The sequence below is a fragment of the Dendrobates tinctorius genome, unplaced genomic scaffold (assembly GCF_039654945.1).
Source record: "Dendrobates tinctorius isolate UK_male_01 unplaced genomic scaffold, ASM3965494v1 ptg000015l, whole genome shotgun sequence".
Lineage (NCBI taxonomy): Eukaryota > Metazoa > Chordata > Amphibia > Anura > Dendrobatidae > Dendrobates > Dendrobates tinctorius.
The window spans coordinates 8375001-8402621 of record NW_027361683.1 but is presented as its reverse complement, the minus strand read 5'-3'; the positions used below and the strand labels follow the sequence as shown (position 1 = coordinate 8402621).

At 41.8% G+C, this 27621-nt stretch overlaps 1 protein-coding gene across 4 annotated transcripts in view; it reads right to left on the bottom strand.

Moving 5' to 3' along the window:
* Nucleotides 1–5543: 5543 nt before the first annotated feature.
* The window catches only part of MEAF6 (MYST/Esa1 associated factor 6), a 51235-nt gene continuing 29157 nt past the window's right edge, over nucleotides 5544–27621 (bottom strand). The window contains exons 3-9 of one of the 4 annotated variants that reach the window (XR_012227276.1): nucleotides 27525–27612; nucleotides 25732–25777; nucleotides 19537–19729; nucleotides 15368–15397; nucleotides 13190–13243; nucleotides 12494–12527; nucleotides 5544–8373 (exon numbers count right to left, since the gene is read on the bottom strand). Coding sequence is in view for 2 of the 4 variants with exons in the window: in XM_073562455.1 (XP_073418556.1) it covers nucleotides 8365–8373; nucleotides 12494–12527; nucleotides 15368–15397; nucleotides 19537–19729; nucleotides 25732–25777; nucleotides 27525–27612 (400 nt within the window). In the remaining 2 variants the exon portion in view is untranslated. The remainder of the gene's footprint in view (nucleotides 8374–12493; nucleotides 12528–13189; nucleotides 13244–15367; nucleotides 15398–19536; nucleotides 19730–25731; nucleotides 25778–27524; nucleotides 27613–27621) is intronic. The other 3 variants (XR_012227277.1, XM_073562455.1, XM_073562465.1) reach the window with 3 other exon arrangements.

The window sequence follows — 27621 nt, the reverse complement described above, 5'->3', positions numbered from 1 at the left end:
TAGGCAGTTTGTTCAAAAACATTGCAATTATACTAGAATATTAGATGACTGGAAAATAACAATGACTGCAATTCATATAGGTAAGTTAGAGAAAATATGAGGAAATTTTTTGCAGAATAATTTGGAACACAGTGTATGATGCAATCTGAAGTACTATGATGCAATACTAAGTATGATGTATTACTATGAAGTACCATGAAGCAATATGAAGTACTATGACATATTATGACGTACTTTGAAGCAATATGAAGTTCAAAGATGCAACAAGAAGTACCATAAAGTACTAAGAGGCAATAAGATGCACTATGAAGTACTATGACCTACTATGAGGCAACAAGAAGTACTATGACATACGATGACGCACTATGAAGTCCCATGAAGCAATATGATGCACTATGACATAGTACTTCTTGTTGCATCATATTGCATCGTAGTATGACATACGATGACGTACTATGACATATCATGAAGTACCATGACAGACTATGATGCAACAGGAAGTACTATGACATATGATGGCATACTATGACATATCATGAAGCACCATTGAGTACCATGAAGCAATATGATGTACTATGACATACTATGATGCAATAGGAAGTACTATCACATACGATGACGTACTATGACATATCATGAAGTACCATGAAGCAATATGACGTACTAAGAAGTACTATGACATATGATGATGTACAATGAATTATATCATGGGGCTGTGTGTGCATCACTATTTGCGCTTTTTTCCTTTCCTTTTTTTTGCGATTCATATTTGGCGCATGTTTGCACCGGGCCGTAGTATTTGGTAATTTATACAGTGATGCCCACCTTTCACTGCATATCTTTCGTACTATGAAGCACTCTGACATACTATTCATAGAGGTGCTATGATGTGATACGATGCACACAGGCTCTATTATACCATATGATGTACATAGGCCCCATGAGGTACAGAGACTTACGGCCCCGCTTGAAGGTGCCAAACAAGAGACCAGGCCCACAGTTACATTCAAGAGGGCAACCTCTCAAGAGTTCCAGATAAACCTCCACTCTGAATGGTACATCTCAATTGTCAGAGTGACCTCACCCGAAGGAGCCAATTAACGAGCCGCAGCTGGCAATCTTCATGGAGACAATGTGCTGGATTAACCCCCTATGTCCTCTATGGGTGGAGTAGTTAAGTTGCAAAGAAAGGTAAACACCTGTTTACTGAACCATAAATTTATAACATAAGCTTCACAGTCATTCTGAAGCCCCCCATAAGGCTCTGTGCAGACAAAACATGCAATTAACTGAAGTCAAATCAAAAGATGTAGCCTGAACGTAAGGCCTTACCAAGGCCTAGCTGCTCATCATTGTAAAAGCATACCTCAGCACATGAGATTGCGTGAGTGCCCCGAGGGCTGCTACCAGCGTGCTGCTGCTTACCAGGGATCTCCAGCTGGTATTCCATCCTGGTACTTGCCTGGCCTCAAGCTACTTAGCTGCTGCCACCTGACGAGAGCAGTCACATTCAGCCTAGAATGGCTGCCGACCCTCAGAGAGCAAGAGGGAGAGTGAGTGAACTCCTGCACGCTGCTTCACTGACCCCTGCCTGGTGCAGTAGCCACCAGTTGCAAGCTGAGGGTCCAGCTATACTGAGCTTCACCTCCAGGGAGCAGGGTGAGACTAGACCTTCGGCCTGTGCTTTTTTTTTTTTTTCTTCTCACATCAACCGGAGTGGGAGACCAGCCGGAAATCCCTGGTCCAGGGATTTCCGGCTGGTCTCCCACTCCGGTAAGTGCCCGGCCTCCATCTGCTCAGCAGCCGCCACCTAAAGAGAGCAGTCCAGTGTCTCCCTGATGATTAACACATGGTACTGGTTGTGGAAGCTCAGCCTGAGACGTGGTTCACTTTCCCGTCTACCACTTTTATACATGGAACCACTCTATCTAGAGGGTCTACTCTTTCTGCTGCTGTACGGTAGCACCTCTACCTCTTTATGTGGGTGTACCTTGCATCGCCATACGAGGCGTTCTGAGACGTGGTTCGCTTTCCCGTCTACCACTTTTATTCGTGGAACCACTCTATCTAGTGTCCACTCTTTCTGCTGCTGTGCGGTAGCACCTCCACCTCTTCATGTGGGTGTACCTTGCACTGCCATACAAGGCCTTCAACTGCAGACCATCTGCCCAAGCGTGCACCAGCCGTACCGTGCTGCGTACGTGAGCGAGGACGGCCATACCCGGACACTTGCCTCACGCAGGCATTATCAGCCGCGCGGCTCTTAGATACCCACTGTTTACCTTGGATACCAGCTTGCTCGCTGGTCCTGATCGCTAGTGGGTCTATGTGACAGCTCACCAGCGATCAGCTAACTATGTCCCAGCGATCCCATCCACGTCGGATCGTTGGTGGGATCGCTGGGACATTGATGTGTGTAACGGGGCCTTTAGTATCAGCTGGTGATGTCTTGGTGCCAGATACCATTGGATGCCTTTGAAAGTGTAAAAACCCCTGCTGAGATTTTCCCTATTCGAGTGGGAGGAAGAAAAAAGGTAAATGCAACCTCATATGCAATGATTTAGTTACGCTTGACAGTAATCTGCTCAGGTGTCTAAAGACCAAATGATGGAAACGTCATTAGTAGTGTTGAGCATTCCGATACCGCAAGTATCGGGTATCGGCCGATACTTGCTGTATCGGAATTCCGATACCGACTTCCGATATTTTTTCAATATCGGAATTCGGCATCGGAATCGGAAGTTCAAAGTTGATTGACGGCTTGACGTCATCATGATGCGCGGTGTGTGCGCATCATGATGCGCCGTCATTTCGGGCCTTCCGGGGGTCTCTGCCGGCCTGCCGGGGGGCTGTGTGGACTGCCCGGGGTCTGTACCGGCCTGCCGGGGGGCTGTGCCGGCCTGCCGGTGGTCTGTGCACCCTGTGGGGGTCTGTACCGGCCTGCCGGGGGGCTGTGCCGGCCTGCCGGTGGTCTGTGCACCCTGTGGGGGTCTGTACCGGCCTGCCGGGGGGCTGTGCCGGCCTGCCGGTGGTCTGTGCACCCTGTGGGGGTCTGTACCGGCCTGCCGGGGGGCTGTGCTGATGTCCGGGGGTCTGTGCAAGCATCGTCCGATGGGACTACAAGTCCCATCGGGCGATGCCTGCTACCATGACAGTGATTGACACATTAGCCAATGATGGGACAGTAGTAGTCCCATCATCCGGCTAATGTGTTAAATGTAAAAAAAAAAAAAAAAAAAAACTACTACATACATACTACATATATACTACATACATACTACATGCATGCTACATGCATGCTACATGCATGCTACATGCATGCTACATGCATGCTACATGCATGCTACATACATACTGCATACATACTACATGCATGCTACATACATACTACATGCATGCTACATACATACTACATGCATGCTACATACATACTACATGCATGCTACATACATACTACATGCATGCTACATACATACTACATGCATGCTACATACATACTACATGCATGCTACATACATACTACATGCATGCTACATGCATGCTACATGCATGCTACATGCATGCTACATGCATGCTACATGCATGCTACATGCATGCTACATGCATGCTACATGCATACTACATGCATACTACATGCATACTACATGCATACTACATGCATACTACATGCATACTACATGCATGCTACATACATACTGCATGCTACATACATACTGCATGCTACATACATACTACATGCTACATACATACTACATACATACTACATGCTACATACATACTACATGCATGCTACATACATACTACATGCATGCTACATACATACTACATGCATGCTACATGCATGCTACATGCATGCTACATGCATGCTACATGCATGCTACATGCATACTACATGCATACTACATGCATACTACATGCATGCTACATACATACTGCATGCTACATACATACTGCATGCTACATACATACTACATGCTACATACATACTACATGCTACATACATACTACATGCTACATACATACTACATGCATGCTACATACATACTACATGCATGCTACATACATACTACATGCATGCTACATACATACTGCATGCTACATACATACTGCATGCTACATACATACTGCATGCTACATACTGCATGCTACATACATGCATACATACTACATACATGCTACATACATACTACATGCTACATACATACCACATACATACTACATGCATGCTACATACATACTACATGCTACATACATACCATATACATACTACATGTTACATACATACCACATACATACTACATACATACTACATATATACTACATGCATGCTACATACATACTACATGCTACATACATACCACATACATACTACATGCTACATACATAGTACATATATACTACATGCATGCTACATACATACCACATATATACTACATGCATGCTACATACATACTACATATATACTACATGCATGCTACATACATACTACATGCTACATGCATGCTACATACATACTACATGCTACATACATACCACATATATACTACATACATACTACATGCTACATACATACCACATATATACTACATACATACTACATGCTACATACATACTACATATATACTACATGCATGCTACATACATACTACATGCTACATACATACCACATACATACTACATACATGCTACATATATACTACATGCATGCTACATACATACTACATATATACTACATGCATGCTACATACATACTACATGCTACATGCATGCTACATACATACTACATACATACTACATGCTACATACATACCACATATATACTACATACATACAATACATTCATACAATACATACATAGACATACAGTACATATAACATAGAGTAACATACTTACCAATACTTGTCACATTGTTCCCCGAAGCCATTGTCTTTTCCGGAATAAATATTAACATAACAAACCACAAAAATACTCACCCACGATCCGAAGCAGTCCACGAGTGTGTCCCACGACGATCTTGGGTAGAGAACTGCAGCATCAGATGATGCTGCCGTTCTCTACGGGCTGCAGGAATCCAATGACGGAAGGTAGGTATCCTTCCGCACTGTATTCCTCCGCCACTTAAAAAAAAAAAAAGTCCCCAGTCTCACTTTATGCCATTGCTGTGTGGGAATTTCCCACGCAGCAATGGCATAAAGTGAGACTAGGGACCCCAGAGAGGCTGTACAAGGGCAGGAAAGGGTTTTTCTTATTCCGATACCGGAAGTCCCATAGACTTGAATGGGACTTCCGGTATCGGAATCGGCGATACCGATACTTTTTTTAAAGATCGGCCGATACCATCCGATACGATACTTTGAAGTATCGGACGGTATCGCTCAACTCTAGTCATTAGTTAATGCAAGTCAAATCAGTTCTTCGGCTTCTATAACATTTTTTGCTCTGTTACTGACCAAGATACACTTTTGCAATAAATACACCTTGTTCATGTGCCAGTGATGTTCAAACAATTGCTATTCATGAATAGAGTAACATACACAAAAAGGACTAAAATATTTTTTTTTATTTTGTAGATCCACTGTGAAAAGGCAATTATGAATCACAATATAAAAAATAAAGTGACAAATTGGGAAAAAAATAAGTCTGTCATGTAACAAATTGAGGCTGATTTATTAAGTCAGATGTTCAAGAAACGTAAAAAAAAAAAATAAATAAATAACTTAAAAATTTACTTTTGTTTCTTGGGCCTCATTTAGTACCAACATCAGGTCTGTGAAAAATTTAGTGTAGACTGATTTCAGATCCAGCCACAGCTTTCTTAACCAGAACTCAACAAGGCATGGCCTGAACAACTGATGTGAAAGTATTAGTTGGATGAATACAAGCAAATATTGCAAAAGCTTTAAAAACACAACTTTCACTCCATTTTAAGAATAGTTAGAAAAAGAAAAATACTTATGGACTATTGTAAATGCCTGTGACACTACTATTTATTGTTTAGCGGTATCTGGCCAACATTCAGTCACTGTGATAACGTACTTTGTTATCAAACAGCAATTTGGTCTAAACTAACAAGAAAAAAAAAAAAAATATATATATATATATATATATATATATATATATATATATATATATATATATATATATATATATATATATATATATATATACACACATACACACACACGGTATATATGTACAAATTCACAATTAAAAAAAAATCCCTACTGCATTTACTCTAACAAATGTGCCAGCTAACTACAACTGTATGCAACGCACCAAATGCATTGTGAATATTTGAAGTACCAGTCTCACTCTCTGGAGCCATATTCCAATGCCTACCACCCTAGCCAAAAAGAGCAGGAATCTGATAACAGGAGGAAAAGCAGAAAACCACTAAAAATGGAAATGCAAGATCATATATAGGGGTTGGGGCAGTTGGAAATTATTTCAGGTAATATGGTAACATGAGATGCACATTTGCCCTGTTCACTGCCCTGTTTAGAATGTTTGCTGTGAAAGATGCCAAAGTACAAGCAAAAACATGTCCATGAGGCTATAGACAAGGGGTGGGGAATCCTTTTTTCTGCCAAGTGCCATTTGAATATTTAACATCCTTCGAGGGATGTACAAATTAAATTCCGCCCACAAAAGTATGTCCTGGCACTGGTTTCAGGAAATAATCTTTCATTGCATGTGCCTCGGTGTTCAGTAGTGAACATTGTGTACGAGTGCTCAAAGAGGAAGAAGAAATTAATGGGCCACCGGCTGTCAAAATACAGCTGCCGGCCCAAGCACTGCGGTTAATGGGAATCTGCGCAGGCGCTGGATGAAAGGTCATCGAGGAACGAGAACGGCCCACGGGCCTGAGGTTCCCCACCATGGCTATAGACTACACTATTACATCTTACAGGATCCCAGAATAAAAATAAAGTATATATAGGTCATCTGTCTACAATATAAGTCTATGATAAAGTTTTTTTTATTTTTTTAAACCAAATGGAGTGGTGCCACTAATGTAAGTCCCTGTCACTAGTAAAATACTTAGCTGCCATCTTAATCTTTTATCAGTGCAGTTTTGGTTACCTTCTGCAGGCTGGGACTTGACTGATGGCTCTAGTGTTTGCTGGGCGATCCGAAAGTTACTACTCAATGCAATTATGAGAAATTGTGACCATTACGTCAAACTCAAGGCCAGTCAGAAGCTGTGGTCACATGATGCCAAAGAGAAACTAGAGTAGCGCTGGAAAAAGCTAAAGACTTATGATGGCGTCAGGGAGCTTGCATTAGTGGCACCACTATAGCACTGAAATAATTAAACACGCTTTGGAGTGGCGCTGTAAACTAATGCCATTATAGCCAGTAGGCGACAGATTCAGTAAATGGATGCATTCGACCCCCATAGACTAGCATATCAGTTTAATGGATACCTCCAGTCACATCTATTACACGAATGACATGTCACAGCCTCTATTAACTTTAATGTTGGGGAGTTTTCCTGCAGTATATGTTAAATGGTGTAAAACCAGGTGACGTAAATAGGGCAATATTCGCGCAAATGCTGTGGTCACCCCTGCTGTGTTCTTTTTCAGGGCAGAGGCAGGCAACCTGTAGTCAGAAGGCACTGCACTCCTGGAATTAACAAAAGGTTTTAAGATGAGGACATTCTACAATGGGCTGAATTATTAAGCCATTGCATTTCCTGCTCTGAAAGTAGGAGCAAAAGTGGCTAAGGAAGGGCATCTGAAACTACGAGTACAAATATCCTAAATGTTTCACCGTTTGTCCTTAATAAGGGTTTTCTTCAAGCCTAAAAGTTATCCTCAGCCATAGAAAAGGGCGATATGTTCAACGGGAGTTTGACTTCTGGAACCCCCAGCAATGCCGAAAATGGGACTCTACGGATTCACATCTGAATTAAATGGTTTAAAAGGTGCAGCTCCACATCATTCACTGCCTATAAGACTGCATGAGACAGCCATATACAGCACTTATCTATTTTCATCAATCCCATAGAGAATGATTGTAAGATGCACTTGCTCACCCTCCAGTCCATTCAAATGGTACTCTGCAAAGCTCAGTTCTCAGTATCGCTGGGGGGGGCATGAGTTTTTTTCCTATGGATAGGGGAATAATGTCAGTCTTGAGAAAAAAACCCCTTTACATATTAATCTTAGTCACACTGCTTGGCATTAATCTGTAGGTAAAAAATAGCAGAAGGATTGTGACTTATAAACAGCTTTCTTAGTCTTTTTTTTATAAATGCAGAAAAATTATTTTGTCCAATCTTGTATGAATAATGAAAATCTTGAACGAAGAAACAATTTATTCTGCTGAAGCTTTTCTTAGTTGGAGATGGAGCCACATTAATAATCCTAAAAAAAAATAAAAATAAAACTTTAATGAATTTCATGAATTCGAGAAACAAATTGATCAATTTATCAAAATCGTCACTTAAAGGGGAACCCGTCAGCTGATACATGCTGCTCACGGTTTGTGCAGCATCTATCAGCTAGCTGCTGTACAATCGGAGTCATGTAAGTTTATCTCTGAAACACTGCATCATTTCAGAAAAAACACTTCTAATCACCGCCAGGGACCGAGCTGCACAGAGGCTTGTTAGTCACTATCAGCAGGCAGGACAAGTCGCTGGGACACCCTGATCGACTAGTCAATAGCGCAGCTTGGTCCCCGGCGATGAATATAAAGTATGTTTCTCTCTGAAAGGCCACAGCGTTTCGGAGTAAAACATGTATGGCTGTGATCACAGACAGGAGCAGATACATGCTGTCCAAACCGTGGGCAGCATGCATCAGCTGACAGGTTCCCTTTAAAGAGTTTGTCAAATACTTGGACAACCCAGTATCAAATCAGCATCACCAATAAAGAAAAAAAAAAAACCTATACTCACCTCTGGTGCCAGCGCCAATCTAGCAGTGTTGGCACTCGCTCTCTTGGGGATTGTGTCATATTAACTCACGCGATCCCTGCCCCCAAATCAGCACTGGCTTCACTCTCATCGCCTTTTGATAAATTACACATCAAGAGGAAGTGAAGTGAACAGCTGGTCGCAGCGCTAAATTCCTCTGGTTGTCCAATTCGTCCAAACATGGGGAGAGGGAAACCAGCGCTGATTTGGGCAAGGATTGAATGACAATGTGATGCAGTCCCCAGAAGAGTGAGTGCTAACACCGCTAAAATAGCGCTGGCACCAGAGGAGAGTACAAGTGTAAGTTTACTGGGGGCAAGTAGACAACATTTTAAAAAGAGTGTGTGAGAATTCTGAACAGTCACACACTGTGTATAAAAAGCTGCAAACATTAGTACAGGAATCACCCCCTAGAATTGGCCCTAGGTAACGCTAGGTAACCTTATGTCACAAAAATCAGAGACAAGGGAAAATTGTAATTTTTTTTGCTACATGTAAAAGCCTACAAAAAGTCATTTACTATAAAAGCTGGCCCAGATATAACAGTTAAGTTAAACAAAAACAAAGCATACATATTGTGTGCCATAATAGGCATTATCTTGTTGCATTGTATATAAATCACAAACATGTATGTGGACTACCGATACATACCACAGCTCCTGGCCAGGGGAGGAAGCAAAAGACAATACTGACATTACAGTAGGAGATCGCAGAGGATACTTTTTGTGAGGTAAAATATTGTTTAAAAACAGTCAGTGAAATATTTTACCTCACAAAATGAATCCTCTGTGATCCCCTGCTGTAATGTCAGTATTGTCTTTTGCTTCCTCCCCTGCCCAGGAGATGTGGTATTCTCCATACACGGTCAGACACAGACAATTTTTAAAATGAACTTTCATTCGTGGGAAAACCGCTTTAATGTGACAGGCTTCCTATGCCACGTCGCACCTCTGCCGCCAGGATCAGCCGAATGATTCACTGCACCTGGTGGGGAATTCGCACAGGCGCAGTGCGACGGTGTTCCGCTGGTGGTACCGCGCAAGAGGCTGTGTGAGTGTGCGAGCGTGAATGTGCGAGCAAGAGTGTGCGAACATGTGTGTGCGAACATGTGTGTGCAAACGTGTGACAGTGTTCCGCTGGTGGTACCAGCAGCAGTTTCCATAGTGAGACACCCATCACTTGGGTGTCCCAATATGGCGGTCTGTGAACTTCCTCCGCTTGGAATTCTGGGATACGGCGACATCTGAACAGAACAGGAAATTAAAACATTACAAGGCAATTATATAAAATAGATGGGACATTAAGCTTTTATTTAAAAAAATATTGAATTTAGGCACTCCTTAAGACTTTGTACTAGGGGAACACTGTTTCGTCCATCGTTTACATCTGTATAGACACATGATATAGACTATGTTGTGGCTTAAGGGTGTCACTGTCTTTCTGTAAAACTTTTTTTTATCATTTTTAAAGAAATTTGAGAATCAATAAAATCTAACAATTGTTTGAAACATATACAATCAGTGTTCGCTTGTTTTGTTTTTTTTATGTTAGAGACAGGGAAGTGCCGGAAATACCAAGTTGGTAAGACCGTTTTGACTTACTTTGCCTTACCCAGAGAAAAGGCTATCTTGTTACTAATTTGTGCCGTGAAAGGCCATTTTCATTTGGAGCTGTAAAGTTTATAAAGGACAATAAACTATTTTGTTTTGATATAAAAACTGACAGGGTGTAGTCAAGAGGCTACCAGGGAGCCAAAACCCTACATTCTGACACAAAATAGCAGGTATTTGTGTAGTGTGAAGAGGATGCATTGTTTTCTGATTATTATAGAAATATCAATCTGAAAACTGTGACATGCATTTGAAGTCAGCTTCCCTGAGTAAATAACTTTGTAGGACCACCTTTCACTGCAAATACTGCTGCAAGTATTTTGGGGTATGTGCTTTGCATATCTAGAGACTGAAAAGTTTGTCCATTCTTTACAAACTAGCTCAGCAAGATTGGATGGAGAGCAATTTACAAGTTTTGCCACAGATTCTGAATGGGACTTCCGTCTTTGACTGTGACTAGGCTGGTCAAACACAGGAATATGCTATGATCTAAACCATTCCATTGTATATCTGCCAGTATGCTTAGGGTTGTTGTCCTACTGGAATGTGACCCTACAGTATCAAGTCCTTTGCAGCCTCAAGCAAGTTTTCCTCCATTTAGTATTTAGCTTCATTCACCTTCCCATCAACTCAGATCATCTTCCCTGTCCCTGCTGAAGAAAAGCCACCCAACAGCATGATGCTGACACCACATTTGACAGTGGAGATAGTGTTTTCAGCCTGATGTGCAGTGTTAGTTTTCAGAAACACATAGCGTTTTGCATTTAGTCCAACAAGTTCTACTTTTGTCTCATCTGACCAGAGCACCTTCAGCCACATGCTAGCTATGTTCCCTACATAGCTTTTTATAAACAGGACTTCTTATGGCTTACTTTCACAAATGTCTTTCTTCTTGCCACTCTTCCATAGAATGCCAGATTTGTGGAGTATACGACTATGGGTGCAGTCAGACGGCCGTATATCACACAGGACGATCTCATCGCAGTGCACGGACTGGCCAGCGGCTCTTCTGACCTGAGCATGACAGCTGCATAGAAATATATAGAGAGCTGCCGGCTAGTCCGAGCATTGAGATGCGATTGTTGTCTGTGTTATACGGCCATCTGACTGCACGTTAATAGTTATCCTGTGGACAGATTCTCCCACGTGAGCTGTGGATCTCTGAAGCTCGTCCAGAGTGACTATGGGCATTTTGGCAGGTTCTCTAATTATTGCTCTCTTTGCTTGGGATGTCCGTTTAGGTGGACGGCCATTTCTTAGTAGGCTTGCAGTTGTCCCGTGCAACTTCCATTTTTGGATGATTGATTGAACAGTGCTTCATGAGATGTTCAGAGCTTGGGCTGCTTTTACTTTTTTTTTTAAAATAACCTAGAGCTGCTTTAGAGCAGGTATGTGCCTTGGTCTTCATGATGTGGTTTTATCCCAAATATTCTCAAAGAAACCTCTGACGCCTTCACAGAACAGCTGTGGCTATACTGAGAATAAATTACACATAAGTGGACTCACTTTACCAAGTATGTGGCTTCTGAAGGCAATTGGTCACAAGATTTTTTTTTTTTTTTTTTTGGGGGGGGGGGGTATTAGACAACAGGGGGCTTAATACAAATGGATGTCATAACTAAGATTTCAATCTTTAAAATAATTAGAAAACAATGTATCATTTCCTTTACATTTCACAAATACTTGCTACTTTTGTGTTGGTATATGAAATAAAATCACAATAAAATACACTTAAGTTTGTGAGTACAACATTAAAAGATTCACATGATATCAATACTTTTTCAAGGCACTGTGTAAATCTATCGTTCTCACCATCTATTAAAATAACCTTTTTTAACTTTCTTTTTTTACATCTGGCTATCATGAAAAAAATAAAAATAAACCAATTTACATTTTAGGCAGAGTAGTGCAACACATACGTATACAAAAATTAACAAAAACTTTATTAATGCTTACCGATCTCGGCTTTTTGTTCAGCTTGAGGTCAATCCTAAAGCAAAGAAAAGATAAAAGGTGTAAAAAGGAAGGACTAATCAACAAGAAAGTGTCCATTCTGAAGAAAGTGTTTACACCATAAAGTTTAAACTATTTATGAACATGGCAGCTGTCATTTTACAAGTACAGTTTAATAGAAAAAAGAAAAATGGTTAACAAAAAAGGAAAATATCCTGCTCTTACAGAGGGACAGTCACAAAAAAATAACTTTACTTAAAAGGGATTGTCTGGTGTATGAAGCAAAATCTGCAGTCAGTGTGTGACTACCGACAGTTGAAACAAGACCTTGTTCGATATACACACTCATGATTCCCGTATATTCCCCGTACAATTGGGCAGTCATTTGACTGCATGTATGCGATCTGCACACATGGTCACACGACTACTAGACTCTTGAGGTGCTTTCACTTCTCTTCTATTGAGAGGACCAGGATGAGAAAGGCCGGCACATGACCACAAGTATGCAACTTGCATAAATGCATTCACAAGACCATCCACTGGCACAGGGGAATCATGAAAGTGTGCAATATGCTCACCGTTATTACTCGGCAGTCTGCAGTCACGTAGAGAGACGGCAGACTTTGTGGACTGGAAAACCTAACATTCGGTATAAGCTGGCATTTGAAAGTTGGCACATTACTTCTAGCAGCCACTTACACATGAGAAAGGAAGCGCAGGCGTCACTCTGTGCTTGATCGGGAGATATGGAGACTGAAAATAGAGTAGATTGTCTTCAACAAACAGGAAATAGAATTAAAGTCATACTGACAGATTTAACTTGGGGGAGTAGGGAAAATATGCTTGAAGTTACTTTTTGTGACGGTGTCCCATGATATATGACAAAGTAAGTAGAAACACATGCAACACCATCTTAAAAAAAAAAAAGTTAAGTTTTAAGTTAAAGAAAAGTTGATTTCCCATGTCTCAATCCAGACTCTAATCTGCAGTGAGCACATATCCCAGATACAGGTAAAAGTGATGTACAGATTATGGCTAAGTTTATAAGGACTACATCCACAATGTCTGACAGACAGCAGCAGGGATCGATGTCTGCACATCTTGTAGTGTAGGTTGCATCATTTCTTTTTATTAAGAAAATAGAGTATGACCAATACAAAGATAAGATCGCACTGGACTCAATAACTAATACTTGGGGGAAATCTAGTCAAAGTCATCTTGTGATAAGTCATTTGTGCAAGAGTAATCATGAATCTCCACAGATTTCCAGAATGATAAATCTCCCTTCCTTCTGAGGACACATCCAAACCTGATGATCACTTTAGATCTCTTTTAGGCACTGTTCAGAGGTTATTTGGAGAGACGCTGAAAATTATTAAGGGTCTGTGAAAATGTGCTACTTTAAGAGACTGCAATAAAACAAAGCCTCTTAAAAAGGAGGTTATTTTTATTTCTCTCATGGGGCTAACTACCTGCTCATTCTGCCTGTTGCTGGCTCAGAGCAATCACAGACTGCCCCTGCCACTTCCTCAATAGAGCAGCTCTTCCTCTTATGGACTGCTATCGACAGCGCATGACTGTCAACGTCCTAATGATTGATAGAAACTCCCTGCAGTAATGCAGCAGGCTGTCAATCATCATGACATCAGCAGAGCACAGGTGAAGCAACTGCTCTGTCGACATGATGTCACCGGAAGTTGCCGAATTACCACCAAGAGCAGTCCAGGACCACCTGCATGCAAGTTCTTAGGCACATAAGAGTGAAAAAAAATAAATAAATAGCCCCAAATAATCCCTTTAATACTGCGGTTGTTTGGGACCTTAAGAAGCAAGGATTTATTTTTATTGTTGAATTTGAAGCTCTAGAATGGTTTTCATTTTCCATCAATACGAATTTGAGAACGTATTTTTGTAGAGCAAATTGTAATTTTGTTAGTGCAATTTGTTTGGCTTGTATCAATTGAGCAGATAAAATGAATGTATACTATATTTACAGTAATTTCCTTCAGCGGTGGGTGTGAAAGGGATATGGCAATTCCAAATTCCACTTTATCCTGTGGATCATATCATCATCATGTTACCAAGTGGAATAGGGATACCATAGGTTTTTTTTCCCCCAATGCTTTGGTACTTTTTGACAATATTGGGAGGGGGGTGGGAGTAGTTACAAAAACAAAAAGTAGTGACTTATTTTACTCTTATTATCTACACAGAAGCTGTAGGCTGGGTTCAGTAACAGATGTGGCCTAAGGTTGTACAGTTTCTCAGTGATGCCTTCTTTCATAACACTAGCCACATGCAAGAGCACCAAGAACTGTATGTCTCTAAAGTTTATAAACTAGTGGAACAAACCAAAGTCTTTACAGATCTTTCTATTCACTAGTGCACCCAAGAAAGTGTCAACCACCAAGTCTTACAGACAGTATTACAGAACCAGAGCAAACACTAAACAGTGCCTACATAATAGATAATGCCTCCCAGAGCATAACAGCTTGGAATAGTACCCAAAAATCCTGCCACGATAGAAGTATAGCAAGACTGCATCACACATGCCAGCTAGAGAGATCTGAGAATTATGCTATCGGTTTCAGCTTACTAAAACCCGATCATTTTGGAAATTAGTGGCGTTTGCAGATCAGAGTCCACCAGTGAGATCTTCTCAATTGTACCTCTAGCCTTTCACAATAATTTGATTAGGTTACAGAACATGAAGAAAATAGGACAAAAGACAGGTCAGATTAGAATTTCCAAACCAACGCAATTCACAGATCAATTCTAAAGATTCAAGGCATACAGTTACAGACGGTACAAGTCATAAAACATACAGTTTGCATTATCAGAACAGAAAAAAGTTGCAGACCAAAGAATCGCACTTACTCGAAGTCATAATCATACATGCCAGATGGACTGAGGAAAGCATTAAAGAGAAAAGAAAGCAATAGGAGTTAATGCAACGATTAGCAGAATTGACTGATTAGCACAAAACAGAAGGCTAATCTGAAAAAAAATTAATAAATTGTGCTGATTAGAAGAGAGCAGAATATAAAGCAACAATGTGAGTGAATTTATAAGGAACAAAATTGCAACTTCAGCCATGCTGGCTTACAGTCAGACCTCAGTAGTAGGAACAGCCATGATAAAATATGGTATAGCAGACTGTCCAAGACACATCAGAGTTACGCTTCCTTCAGAAGACATTATATGTGCATGTTAACACTGCAACTTTTTCCAGTGGTTAAAAAAAAAAAAAAAAAAAATTATAACCCCTCAATATTTTTTTTTTTAAAAATCCATTTAACCAATGAAGAAAATGCAAGGTTTTTATGCAGCATGATCACGTGTAAAGCCAACATCACACACAGTGATCTCGCTAGCGAAATCGCTGCTGAGTCACAAGTTTTGTGACGCAACAGCGATCTCACCAGCGAGATCACTGTGTGTGACACTTACCAGCGACCGGCCCCCCTGCCGGGTATCGCTGATCGCCCTGGAATGGCCAGGAAATTTAATTGATTGCTGGTCTCCCGCTGGCCAGCACGCATTGCTGCGTGTGGCAGGCGGGAGACCAGCGATCAGGCGCTGGTAACTAAGGTACACATCGGGTTTCTAAGTGGCACGCATAACTCCCTGACAGAAGTTATGTCGCTTATCCATGTTATGTAAATAAAAGTTTATAACCTGATGTTAATTTATACAACCAATGGATGAATTTATTCTTTTGAAAGAACCTTTTTGCATTTTTTGTGCGCTCGGCGCAGCGCAAAAAGGGCGCATGCACCGGCAAAAGCATACTAGCGCACCCAACGCTAAATATAGGGTACGCTGATCGCATGCAGCATCATGCGACCATAGGAGGAGCTGACCGGAGGGGGTGCGGAGCTTAGCGGCGGCCGAGCGCTGCGCCTGGTAACGCAAGTCTGAAAGTAGCCTTAGGTTACGTGCACACGCTGCGGAATGGGGTGCGGATTTGGCCGCGCGGATTTTGTAAAATCCGCAGGCAGATCTGCAGGTCAAAAGACCTGCGGTTTTGCATCTCCACAATGGAGGAGATGGCAAACCGCAGCAGAATCCACAGAAAGAATTGACATTTCAATTCTGTCTGCGGTTTAGAAACCGCAGGAAAACTGCGCGGAAAAATCCGCACCGTCTGCACTGCGGTTTTTAATATCCATAGGATATTATGGTACTGTATACCGCAGCAAAAACTGCTGCGGATCCGCAGCGGCCAAATCCGCAGCAGAATCCGCAGTGTGTGCACACCCCCTTAGACAGATTGTTGTTGCCATTTAATAGTGGCCGTTTTTGCTTCTTAGAGCATATTTTATGAAATTTTAGTTTTCTGCCCCTGGCCAGCACTAGTACTGCATTTTGCCTACCATACAGAAAGCAAATCCAGGATAAGTATGTAGCTTGATAAAGGGTAACTTCCACTGAATTTTTTCTTTGCACAAATTCACCCCTGGTTACATAGAAAGCTGTGAGATTTCATTATTGCAGCATGTAAAATCTCATCCACTTGGCCAATAATGTCATAGCCTGCAGATTACATTGTTGTCGATTTACTAAAAACTAAGCGCTGTTTAAATTTGGACTAACGCAGTCTATGGTTGCTTAAAGGGAAACATATATAACCTATCAATATGGGCATTCAGGAGATAGAAATGTTATACTAGTCCTATGTATATGCCTCACATAGGCCGTCTTCTTGTTGAGAAAAAATATTTTGTTTATGCCAATGATTTCTTCCAGGCTCTGGGGTGTACAGAGCCTGAAAGAAATCCCTGCCTCCTTTCTTCATTATATCATCACCCCCCCTTCCCATGCACGTCACAGAGCCCTGTGACGTGTAGCTGTGGCGCCGGAATCCCGCACCTGTGCCATACACTCCCTCCACAATCCACACCTTTTCCTCCCATCTCTAGGCAGTTTATTTAGGGATCTTCTGCGCAGGTACCTAACTATGTATAAATATACACAGATCCAAGCAATGACTATGCAGGGATGAAGTGGCAAGAGCACCTTATTGCAAGAGGTCACTAGAGCGGAAGTCACGGGCGCAGAATATCCTGAATGCAGTGCTCATAGAAGGGAGGAAAAGGTATGGATTGTAGAGGAGTGCAGGATGCAGGCGCGGGATTACGGTGCCACAACTACACGTCACTGACGTGCATGGGAGGGGGATGATATTATAATGAAGGCAGGAGGCAGGGATTTCTTCCAGGTACCATATGCCTGGAAGAAATCATTAGCATAAAGAAAGAAAATAAGTTTTCTCAACAAGAAGACAGCTGATATGAGGCATAAGTAGGAATAATGTAACATTTCTATCACCTGTATGCCCATATTAATAGGTTATACAGGTCCCGGGGAGGTGACAGGTTCCCTTGAGAGACGAACCATAGCAGCTGCAGACTGAATCCAGATAGCCCCTACTGACTTCCTTGGCTGCAGCAAAGAAAGAGTTACAGAATACACAATTCCCGCTATCAAAACCACCATGGATTTTCCCATGAACAAAGTCCATTTAAAGTAATAGATCTTGGAATAGAAAAAAAAAAAAAAAAAAAAAAAGGACACGACATGATGATTGTTTGATATTGCTGTATTCATAATGACCTAAACATGTGAAGTTTAAGTTTACCATTTTAGAGGCATAAAAAAAAAAAAAAAAAAAAAAAAGTGAACTTTGTAACAGAAATTTTTTTTGCTACCATTTTGAGATACTTTATTTTTCTGTCAAAAAGTAGTTAGGTGAAGGTGTTTTTTTCTCTGTGGTGATCTTTTTTTTTTTCTTTTTTATTGATACCATTTTGGATCCTTTTTCCTTTACGACATTAAACAAATTTTTGATAGCCTGGAATTTTACAGATGTAGCAGTACCAGATCTCAAATATTAGATCTATCTATAGCTATACATTTTTCTCTGAAACACTGCATTTAATGGTCCGGTTTTCTCCCAACTCGAGTCTTCAAACTGCTGCTCCAGGCAACGGACAGATCTCTCCGTATGTATGCATGAGGGTGAAACCTGCCAGTCACCTAACGCAGGGAAGAGACGGCCATGGGAAATAACCGGAAACTACTGCAGACTAGTTTGGCACCTCCTTTAACTCATATTTTCATCATGAAGTGTTAAGGGGTTAATCTAGCCAATAGAAATAACATAAGCAATCTTTGTAAAATAGCCCTAACCTTTCTGATGCCCGTTTTCCTCGTAATTTTCCTAAAATAACTTGTTAAAAGTACAATTTATATTTGCATACATGCATTAATACCACGCCAAAACAAGCCGGGCTGCAGAGTTGGTAAGCCAAAGTTCTGACTCTTAAAACACCTCATGTATAGTAATTCCTAACAAAATTTACTGTAGTAAAATTGTAGGTAGGAGCCTTAGGCCAGGTTCACATAGCGTTAATGCAGTCGGTTCAACGCAGAGTGTCGACGGACTGCATTATTGCTACTCCCATAATGCGATCACGTTATGTGATCCCGCTAGCAGTGACGGACCCTTGAACGCTGCAGCCCGCATCCAAGGATCCGTCACAGAATGACGGCACATCGCCAATGCATGCAGATTACGGCATGCGTTAGCAATGCGCTCGTCTATAGCAGTGTATGGGTGCGTTAACGTTAATGCCGCTATGTAACGGATGCGTTAAACGCACCCCCTAAATGCTATCAGAACCCAGCCTTAGATTGCTACATCATTTAACTGACTCGATAGTCCTGGAACTCAATGCCACATTTGACACCCTGGAAGTTTAATGACCCTACAAATCTATGGGGAAAATGTGCCAAACATGATGTGCTATTATAATAGCAACAAGAGCAGGCAGCATCAACCCCTTGTCTACTGACTTCACCTTTGATGGGCACAAGATTATTTACCGCTTATTAGTTTTAGCCCTTCTAAAGTTATAATACGTATCGCATAGTAGTGTGGCTGAAAATTAGGAATTTGGAGGGCAGAGGAAAAACAAAATTATACAAACAATGACTTGGCTTTATAGAACAACAGTTTAAATGAAAACAATTCTTTGGCCAACCTGTGCCTATTTTTGTTCTTGCGTTTCTTGTGACTACTATGATGTCCTGCGGAGTTTGTTGAGGATGCTGCTTTCTGAGGCTTGACACCAGACAGGGAGCCATCTAGATCTTCGGCATCATCTTGGCTGGGTTCATTTTCCTGATTTTGAAAGTCTGGGGAGTTGTCACTTTCTGTCCCACTGCCTGGTTCTCCTGCAAAATATGACAGCAACTCAGACATAAATCACTTTATTTAGGTGACTAGAAAGACTCCAACACTAAGGGTAAGTGCACACGTTGCGGATTGTGCTGCGGTTTATCTGCGGATTAGCCTGCGGTTTGACACCTGTACAATGGAGCAGGTGTAAAACCGCTGTGGATTCCGCACAAAGAATTGACATGCTGCGGATTTGAAACCACAGCAAATCCGCAGCATGTGCACAGCGTTTTTTGTTTTTCATTGATTTTAATGGTACTGCAGCGATATCGCTAAAGTGTCACCGATTTTGTGACGCAACAGCGATATCGCTGGCGATCTCGCTACATGTGACACTTACCTCCGACAGGCCCCCCCGCTGGCTATCGTTGATCGCACGAGATCATCCTGGTCCATTTCTGGTCGTCGGCTTCCTGCTGGCGCCGACGAGCAACTCCATGGACGCGGAAGGAAGTTGTAAGCAGAGCTGCCGACTGACAGGTAAGTAACGACCGCCGACAGCTGCTGCATCGCTGGTGAGATATGCCTGTTTGGCAGCTCACTAGCGACCATTTAGCGATGCACCAGCAATCCTGACCGGGTCGTATCATTGTCGGGATCGCTGGTGCATCGCTAAATGTATCGGGACCTTTACACCTGGTCAGCTGACACCCAGCTATGCAAAAGCAGTAAAAAAGCGCAACAAAGAACCCACCCAAACAAGAGAGGGTGCTGTGTTCCCACTGAAGGCTACCACAAAGATTTTACGGCGATCCCCAAAAATCTTCATTTATCGGTCACTTTATTGGGGAGCACAGAAACCATGGGTGGGAAAATGGGAGTAGGGCAGAAGAATGAATAACAATCTCTCAGGTTAATGCTAACACGCTACGTAGTTACCTATGGAACAGAAGAACAGATACCTGGAGGCGCAAATCCCAGGAGGCTTCTACCCTGAGAGGAAGTGAGCCATGCAGTGGCAAGGGCGCCATAGTTTAGCCTGATCGTCAACATTAGCATATCAACACCAGTAAGCAATGGTAACCCTAGAGGTGATATGACCTCTGCCAGGGCATACTGGGATCACCCACAAGGCACTACATCAGATTTTGTAAAAATCTCTAAGGGAGAAAAGAGGCAGGTACTTAATAAAGAGATTTTTCGCCTTCCTTTAAAAAGGTAAAAAAGGCAGAGAACCTAACCAAACCCAAGACAGGTCTGAAACTCAAGACTCAAGTCTGTCTCAGAACGACACTAAGGTAAACTGAATGCTGGGTGTCAGGTGCACAGGCTTTAGCTATTTTTCTAAGATGTATTCTTAGTGTCAGGCTATAGATGGTAGTATATAAACTGTGGTTCCTGTGCCACCTAAAGTAGTGACAAACAAATGAATTTCAGAGGTGAATTTATTCCTACATACATCACAGTTTAAAGTAACTCAGACCAGTCTGACAGCAAATTACAAAGAAGCCCTGACATTTGCCACTTGGAAAGTCACAACAGAACTGAGAAAATTGGCAGTTGTACCGTGTGTATGACCAATTCCACAAGAAACAAGCATCAGTCCCCTACCATGGGTTTCATGCCCCAATCTAAAAATAATATGGGCATCTAGAAGTCTGTTATTTGGGGTCATTTCCCCACTGGCCCCTGTTGAACTATAGGGGTAGCATTTAAAACACAAAGATATGCATACAATACATCCAAAGTCAGTACAAACAGGACAAGACTAAGGCTATGTGCCCAAGTATGCAGAAAAAAAAAAAAACGCACTTCTTCCCAGGAAAAACGTGCAGGGTTTTTTGCGTCTTTTTCCCGTGATTTTTGTGTGCGAAATTCAAGCACTTTCCAAGCGATTTGAAGCATCGCTTGGAATGTGATTGACAGGTTGGTCACACTCATCAAACATAGTTTGACGAGTGTGACCAACTTTTTACTATTGAGGCTGCCTATGCGGCATCAATAGTAAAATATAGAATGTTAAAAATAAAAAAATTTTTAAAAAATTGTGATATTCTCACCGTCCGATGTCCCGCCTAAAGATTGCATATGATTCTCGTTAAAAAAAAAAAAAAGATATTTGCTCTTTTCCGATTAACAGTGTTAACCCCTTCATAACCCAGCCTATTTTGACCTTAATGACCAGGCCATTTTTTGCAATTCTGACCAGTGTCCCTTTATGAGGTAATAACTCCGGAACACTTCAAAGCATCCTAGCGATTCTGAGATTATTTTTTCGTGACATATTGGGCTTCATGTTAGTGGTAAATTTAGGTCGATGATTTTTTTGAGTTTGTGAAAAAACGGAAATTTGGCGAAAATTTCGCAATTTTCAAATCTTGAATTTTTATTCTATTAAACCAGAGTTATGGGACACAAAATAGTTAATAAATAACATTTCCCACATGTCTATTTTACATGAGCACAATTTTGGAAACAAAATTTTTTTTTGTTAGGAAGTTATAAGGGTTAAAAGTTGACCAGCGACTTCTCATTTTTACAACAAAATTTACAAAACTTTTTTTTTTTTTTTTTTTTTAGGGACCATCTCACATTTGAAGTCACTTTGAGGGGTCTATATGGCAGAAAATACCCAAAAGTGACACCATTCTAAAAACTGCACCCCTCAAGCTACTCAAAACTACATTCAAGAAGATTATTAACCCTTCAGGTGCTTCACAGTAACTAAAGCACCGTGGAAGGAAAAAAATGGACATTTTAATTTTTCCAATAAAAATTTTATTTTAGCATCAAGTTTTTCATTTTCACATGGGTAACAGGATAAAATGGATCCTAAAATTTGTTGGGCAATTTCTCCTGAGTACAGCGATACCTCATATGTGGTCATAAACCACTGTTTGGGCGTACGGCAGGGCTCAGAAGGGAAGGAGAGCCATTTGACTTTTTGAATGGAAAATATGCTGGAATGTTTAGCGGTTGCCACGTCACATTTGGAGAGCCCGTGTGCCTAAACATTGGAGCTCCCCCACAAGTGACCCCATTTTGGAAACTAGACCCCCAAAGGAACTTATCTAGATTAGATGTATAATGAGCACTTTGAACCCCCAGGTGCTTCACAAATTGATACGAAAAAAAAAAAAAAAAAAAGGTACTTTTTTTTTTTTTTTTTCACAAAAATTTTCTTTTAGACTGTTTTCTCATTTTCACATGGGCAACAGGATAAAGTGGATCCTAAAACTTGTTGGGCAATTTCTCCTGAGTACATCAATACCTCATATGTGGTCATAAACCACTGTTTGGGCGCACGGCAGGGCCCGGAAGGGAAGGAGCGCCATTTGACTTTTTGATTGGAAAATTAGCTCAATTGTTAGCGGACACCATGTCGCGTTTGGAGAGCCCCTGTGTACCTAAACATTGGAGCTCCCCCACAAGTGACCTCATTTTGGAAACTAGACCCCGAAGGAACTTCTCTAGATGTATGGTGAGCACTTTGAACCCCCAAGTCCTTCACAGAAGTTTATAACGCAGAGCCGTGAAAATAAAAAAAAAATTTTTTCCCACAAAAATAATTTTTAGCCCCCAATTTTTTATTTTTCCAAGGGTAACAGGAGAAATTAGACCCCCAAATTTGTTTTGCAATTTTTCCTGAGTACACCGATACCCCATATGTGGGGGTAAACCACTGTTTGGGCACACGTCGGGGCTCGGAATGGAAGGAGCACTGTATGACTTTTTGAATGCAAAATTGGCTGGAATAAATGGTGATGCCATGTCGCGTTTGGAGACCCCGTGATGTGCCTAAACAGTGGAAACCCCTCAATTCTAACTCCAACCCTAACCCCAACACACCCCTAACCCTAATCCCAACCCTAATCATAACCCTAACCACAACCCTAACCCCAACACACCCCTAACCCTAACCACAAGCCTAACCCTAATCCCAACCCACCCCTAACCCTAATTCCAACCCTAGCCCTAACGGAAAAATAAAATAAAGAAAATATTTTTATTTTTATCATTTGTCCCTACATATGGGGCTGATAAGGGGGGCGATTTACTTTTTTTTATTTTGATCACAGAGTTTATCACAGTGATCAAAATAAATGAATGAATCTGCAGCGTTGAAGACTCGACAGGCATACTGCGCATGCGCCCGCCATTTTCCAAGATGGCAGCGCCCATGATCCGAGACGGCGGGACACCAGGACGGCCAGAGGGACGTCGGAGGCACCGTGGTGGGTGGGGTGGGGGAGCGGATTATGACGGCGGCTGCCGATCGGTGCTGTCAGTCAGTGGAGGCAGCCGATCAGCGCAGTCAGTCGTGGGGGGGGGGGTCTGATCGGTGTCTCCAGCCACGGCAGATGCTATTGCAGCATCGGCCTTGGCTGGATTGTAATATTTCACCAAATTTCATTGGTGAAATATTACAATTGCCCTGATTGGCGGTTTCACTTTTAACAGCCAATCAGAGCGATCGTAGGCACGTGGGGGCTAAGCCACGCTCCCTGGGGTTAACTATGAAGGGTCCTCTGTGTGCGGGTTGGGTGACCTTTCAGTGACCCCGATCACCCGACCCGCAGCGGGGCAATCAATTCATGACGCCACATAGGCGTCATGGGTCGTATTGGCATGACTTTTCATAACGCCTATGTGGCGTCAAAGGTCGGGAAGGGGTTAAACAAGTTGTAGCTACCTTACCAAAATCATTCAAAGGATTAAAGCACAAATTTATGGATAAAATAAAAATAAATGCAAATGGCTTCTTCCATGTGGTCCTTATTTATTTTGATGCATTGTCACATCTAAAAAAAAAAAAAAAAATATAAAAATTTGGCTCCTACATTTTTTAGTTAAAGGGAATCTGTCAGCAGGTTTTTGCTATGTAATCTGAATATAGTATGCTGTAGGGGTTAAAACACATATTCCAATGATGCCCCTCTTATGAAGCTCAGTGGTTTTTTTTTTGCTTACAATGATTGTTTTAGCCCGAAGAGCTAATCATTGCTGGGACACAAGAGGGCATACATGCTAATCAGATATGTCCCCTTCTGTGATGGGCACCTTACTGTCTAAGGACATTGTATACACAGAGCATAATGTGGACAGGGCTAGCTTCCTGAGCGCTGCTGCATTACTAAATCTAAATTCTCTGTGTGAGAATGCCTGCATCCAGTAAACTCAGTGATACATCATTGGATTCAGCTTCTCTTTGCCTAGTTCAGGCAGCTATCAGATGAGGTAGCAAAAACCGGCTGACTGATTCCATTTAAAGCGAAGCAGTCATCAGGATTTTGCCAAGTAAACTACAGGCATTGTCAGGTTGATGCCATTAAAGTGATTAAAATAACTGGGTTGATGAAATCCTTCTTGTGCTTGTTTAACCTATATTTGCAGTTTTCAATTATTGGAGCTGTGTTTACTTAGCAAAATCTTGATGACAGGTTCGCTTTTAGGAGCCAAAAACCACATAGGTAATATAATTTAGGTTACGTTTCCACGTTGAGTATTTGATGTTGCAGATTTTCTGCGCCTATTAGGTAAATTAAGTTACTTGGTTTTCGATTAATTGTAGATAGTTTTAGATGCTGCAGTTTTGGTCTTTTTTGGGGTGTGAGGTTTTAAATTAGTCTGCTTTGTTCCTGGTATTTGGTATGACAAAACTTTATTGAAATAGTAATATGTGCATTAAATGCATGTCATGCGTTTCCGCAGTGGAAGTGCACTAAACGTATATTTTTTTACTTAACAAATTACCACATTGAATTCAATTCTGTGGTGAAAATCTGCACATAAATATCAACGTACCCGTAAAGAAAGGATATGTTTCGGACTTCAAACATGAACCACTGGTCATGAAATTTGTTATAAATCCTATCCACTTGGCTTTAACAGAAAGATGCTGTGACTTCTTTGCATTGCGAAAATACACAGAATCAAAAACTCAGTGGGAAGATACTTAGCCTTCACAGCACTAAGTCTAACAAGCTAAACACAATATAAATTAGCAAGGAAGTTTTTTGCCACAAAAATTCTACATACTCAAAATAGATCAACTCACGTTTGTCGATCATTTGATCCTGTACTCCAGCCAATGCACTTACTGCCTAAAATGGAAAGAGATGAGAGTTTTGCTTATGCACAAAATAGATTGTTACCCACTATGGGTGTATTACTACCACAATGCCCATTTCTCTTATCTAGTAAAGGTAATTTAATCCTAATCAGGTAAAGTTTTTCATAGTTTAAAGGGAATCTGTCATCAGGTTTTACTATTTAAAGGGCCTCGGTCAGCACAGAATAAGGGTACCGTTACACCTAGCGATGCACCAGCGATCCCGACTAGCGATATGATGCGGTCAGGATCGCTGGTGCATCGCTAGGTGGTCGCTAGTGAGCTGCCACACAGGCAGATCTCACCAGCGACATCGCTGGGGACGGGGATCGCTACTTACCTGTCAGACGCGGCGATCCTGCGTCCTCACGCCCGGCTCCACGCGTCGCTCGTCGGCGCCACAGGAAGCCCCAGCAGGAAGTGGCCGACGAGGAATGGTCCAGGAGCTTCTTGCGTGATCAGCGATAACCAGCGGGAGAGCCGGTCGGAGGTAAGTCTCACATGCAGCGATATCGCTGCAACGTCACAAAATCGGTGACTTTACAGCGATATTGCTAGCGATATCGCAGTGTGTAACGGGGGGCTTAACTGTTCCAACCCAGTACAGGTGCTGTGCTTCACGGCAGATGCAATCATTTATATACACTTTCCCACCTGCTTGTTTTTTCATCTCTCTCTGCCTCTATGAAGCCAGGGCTGTCAATCAAATAAGGAGGGTGGAGATAGAGGGAAAACAAGCAGGTGGGAAGGTGTATTTAAATGATTGGCCCTCGCCACAAAGCAATGAGTGACTGTTTAAACTGACAGTCTCTAATCCCAGCAGCATAATTAACCCCTTTCCGATGTGGAGCATAAATTTACGCCATCAGACACCCTTCCTTTGATGTGGGCTCAGCGCCGGAGCCAATCTCTTTCCCGCGACAGGTCAGCTGTTTTGAACAGCAGAGCAATATTCACCTGTCCCCGTTCCATCGCCGTACACCGCTGTCTCCAGGTCCTCCTGCTGTGACATTCAGCAGAGGGCGCGATGACGAGGTCAGTGCGCACCCTCTGCTGAACGTCACTGCAGAGACCCGGGAGACAGAACGGCGGATGGCGATGGAACGGACATTGGTAAATATCGCCAGTGCCAGGGGCTCAGGACACCGGTACCTGGCCCCCAGCGACCGAAAAGGTGAGTATATCTTTTTTTTTTTTTTTTTTTTTTTAAATTGCAGCAGCATATGGGGGGTATTTATGGAACATCTTATGGGGCAGCATTAACCCTTGTGCAGTAGCATATTATGGGGGGTATTTATGGAGCACCTTATGGGGCAGCATTAACCCTTGTGCAGCAGCATATATGGGGTATTTATGGAGCATCTTCTTGTGCCAGCATTAACCCTTGTGCAGTAGCATATGGGAGGTATTTATGGAGCATCTTCTTGGGCCAGCATTAACCCTTGTGCAGCAGCATATGGGAGGTATCTATGGAGCATCTTCTTGGGCCAGCATTAACCCTTGTGCAGCAGTATATGGGTTTTTGTTTTGTTTTTTTATCTATGGAGCATCTTCTTGGACCACCATTAACCCTCGGCTTATACATGAGTCAATAAGTTTTCCCAGTTTTTTGTGGCGTATACACGAGTATATACTGTAATCAGAAAGGAAGTTCAAATATATCTACTGAGCGGGATTTCAACCTAAACACAGAGAGATCCCAAAGACAACATATAGAAGAGAAGTACTCAAGTACTCACTGCTGCAGAGGTGACTGAAGATTTACTGAATAGCCTTTCGGCTTCTTTGAATTTTCTATTTCTTCTATCATTTTTACTGTTTGAGTTCCTAAAAAAA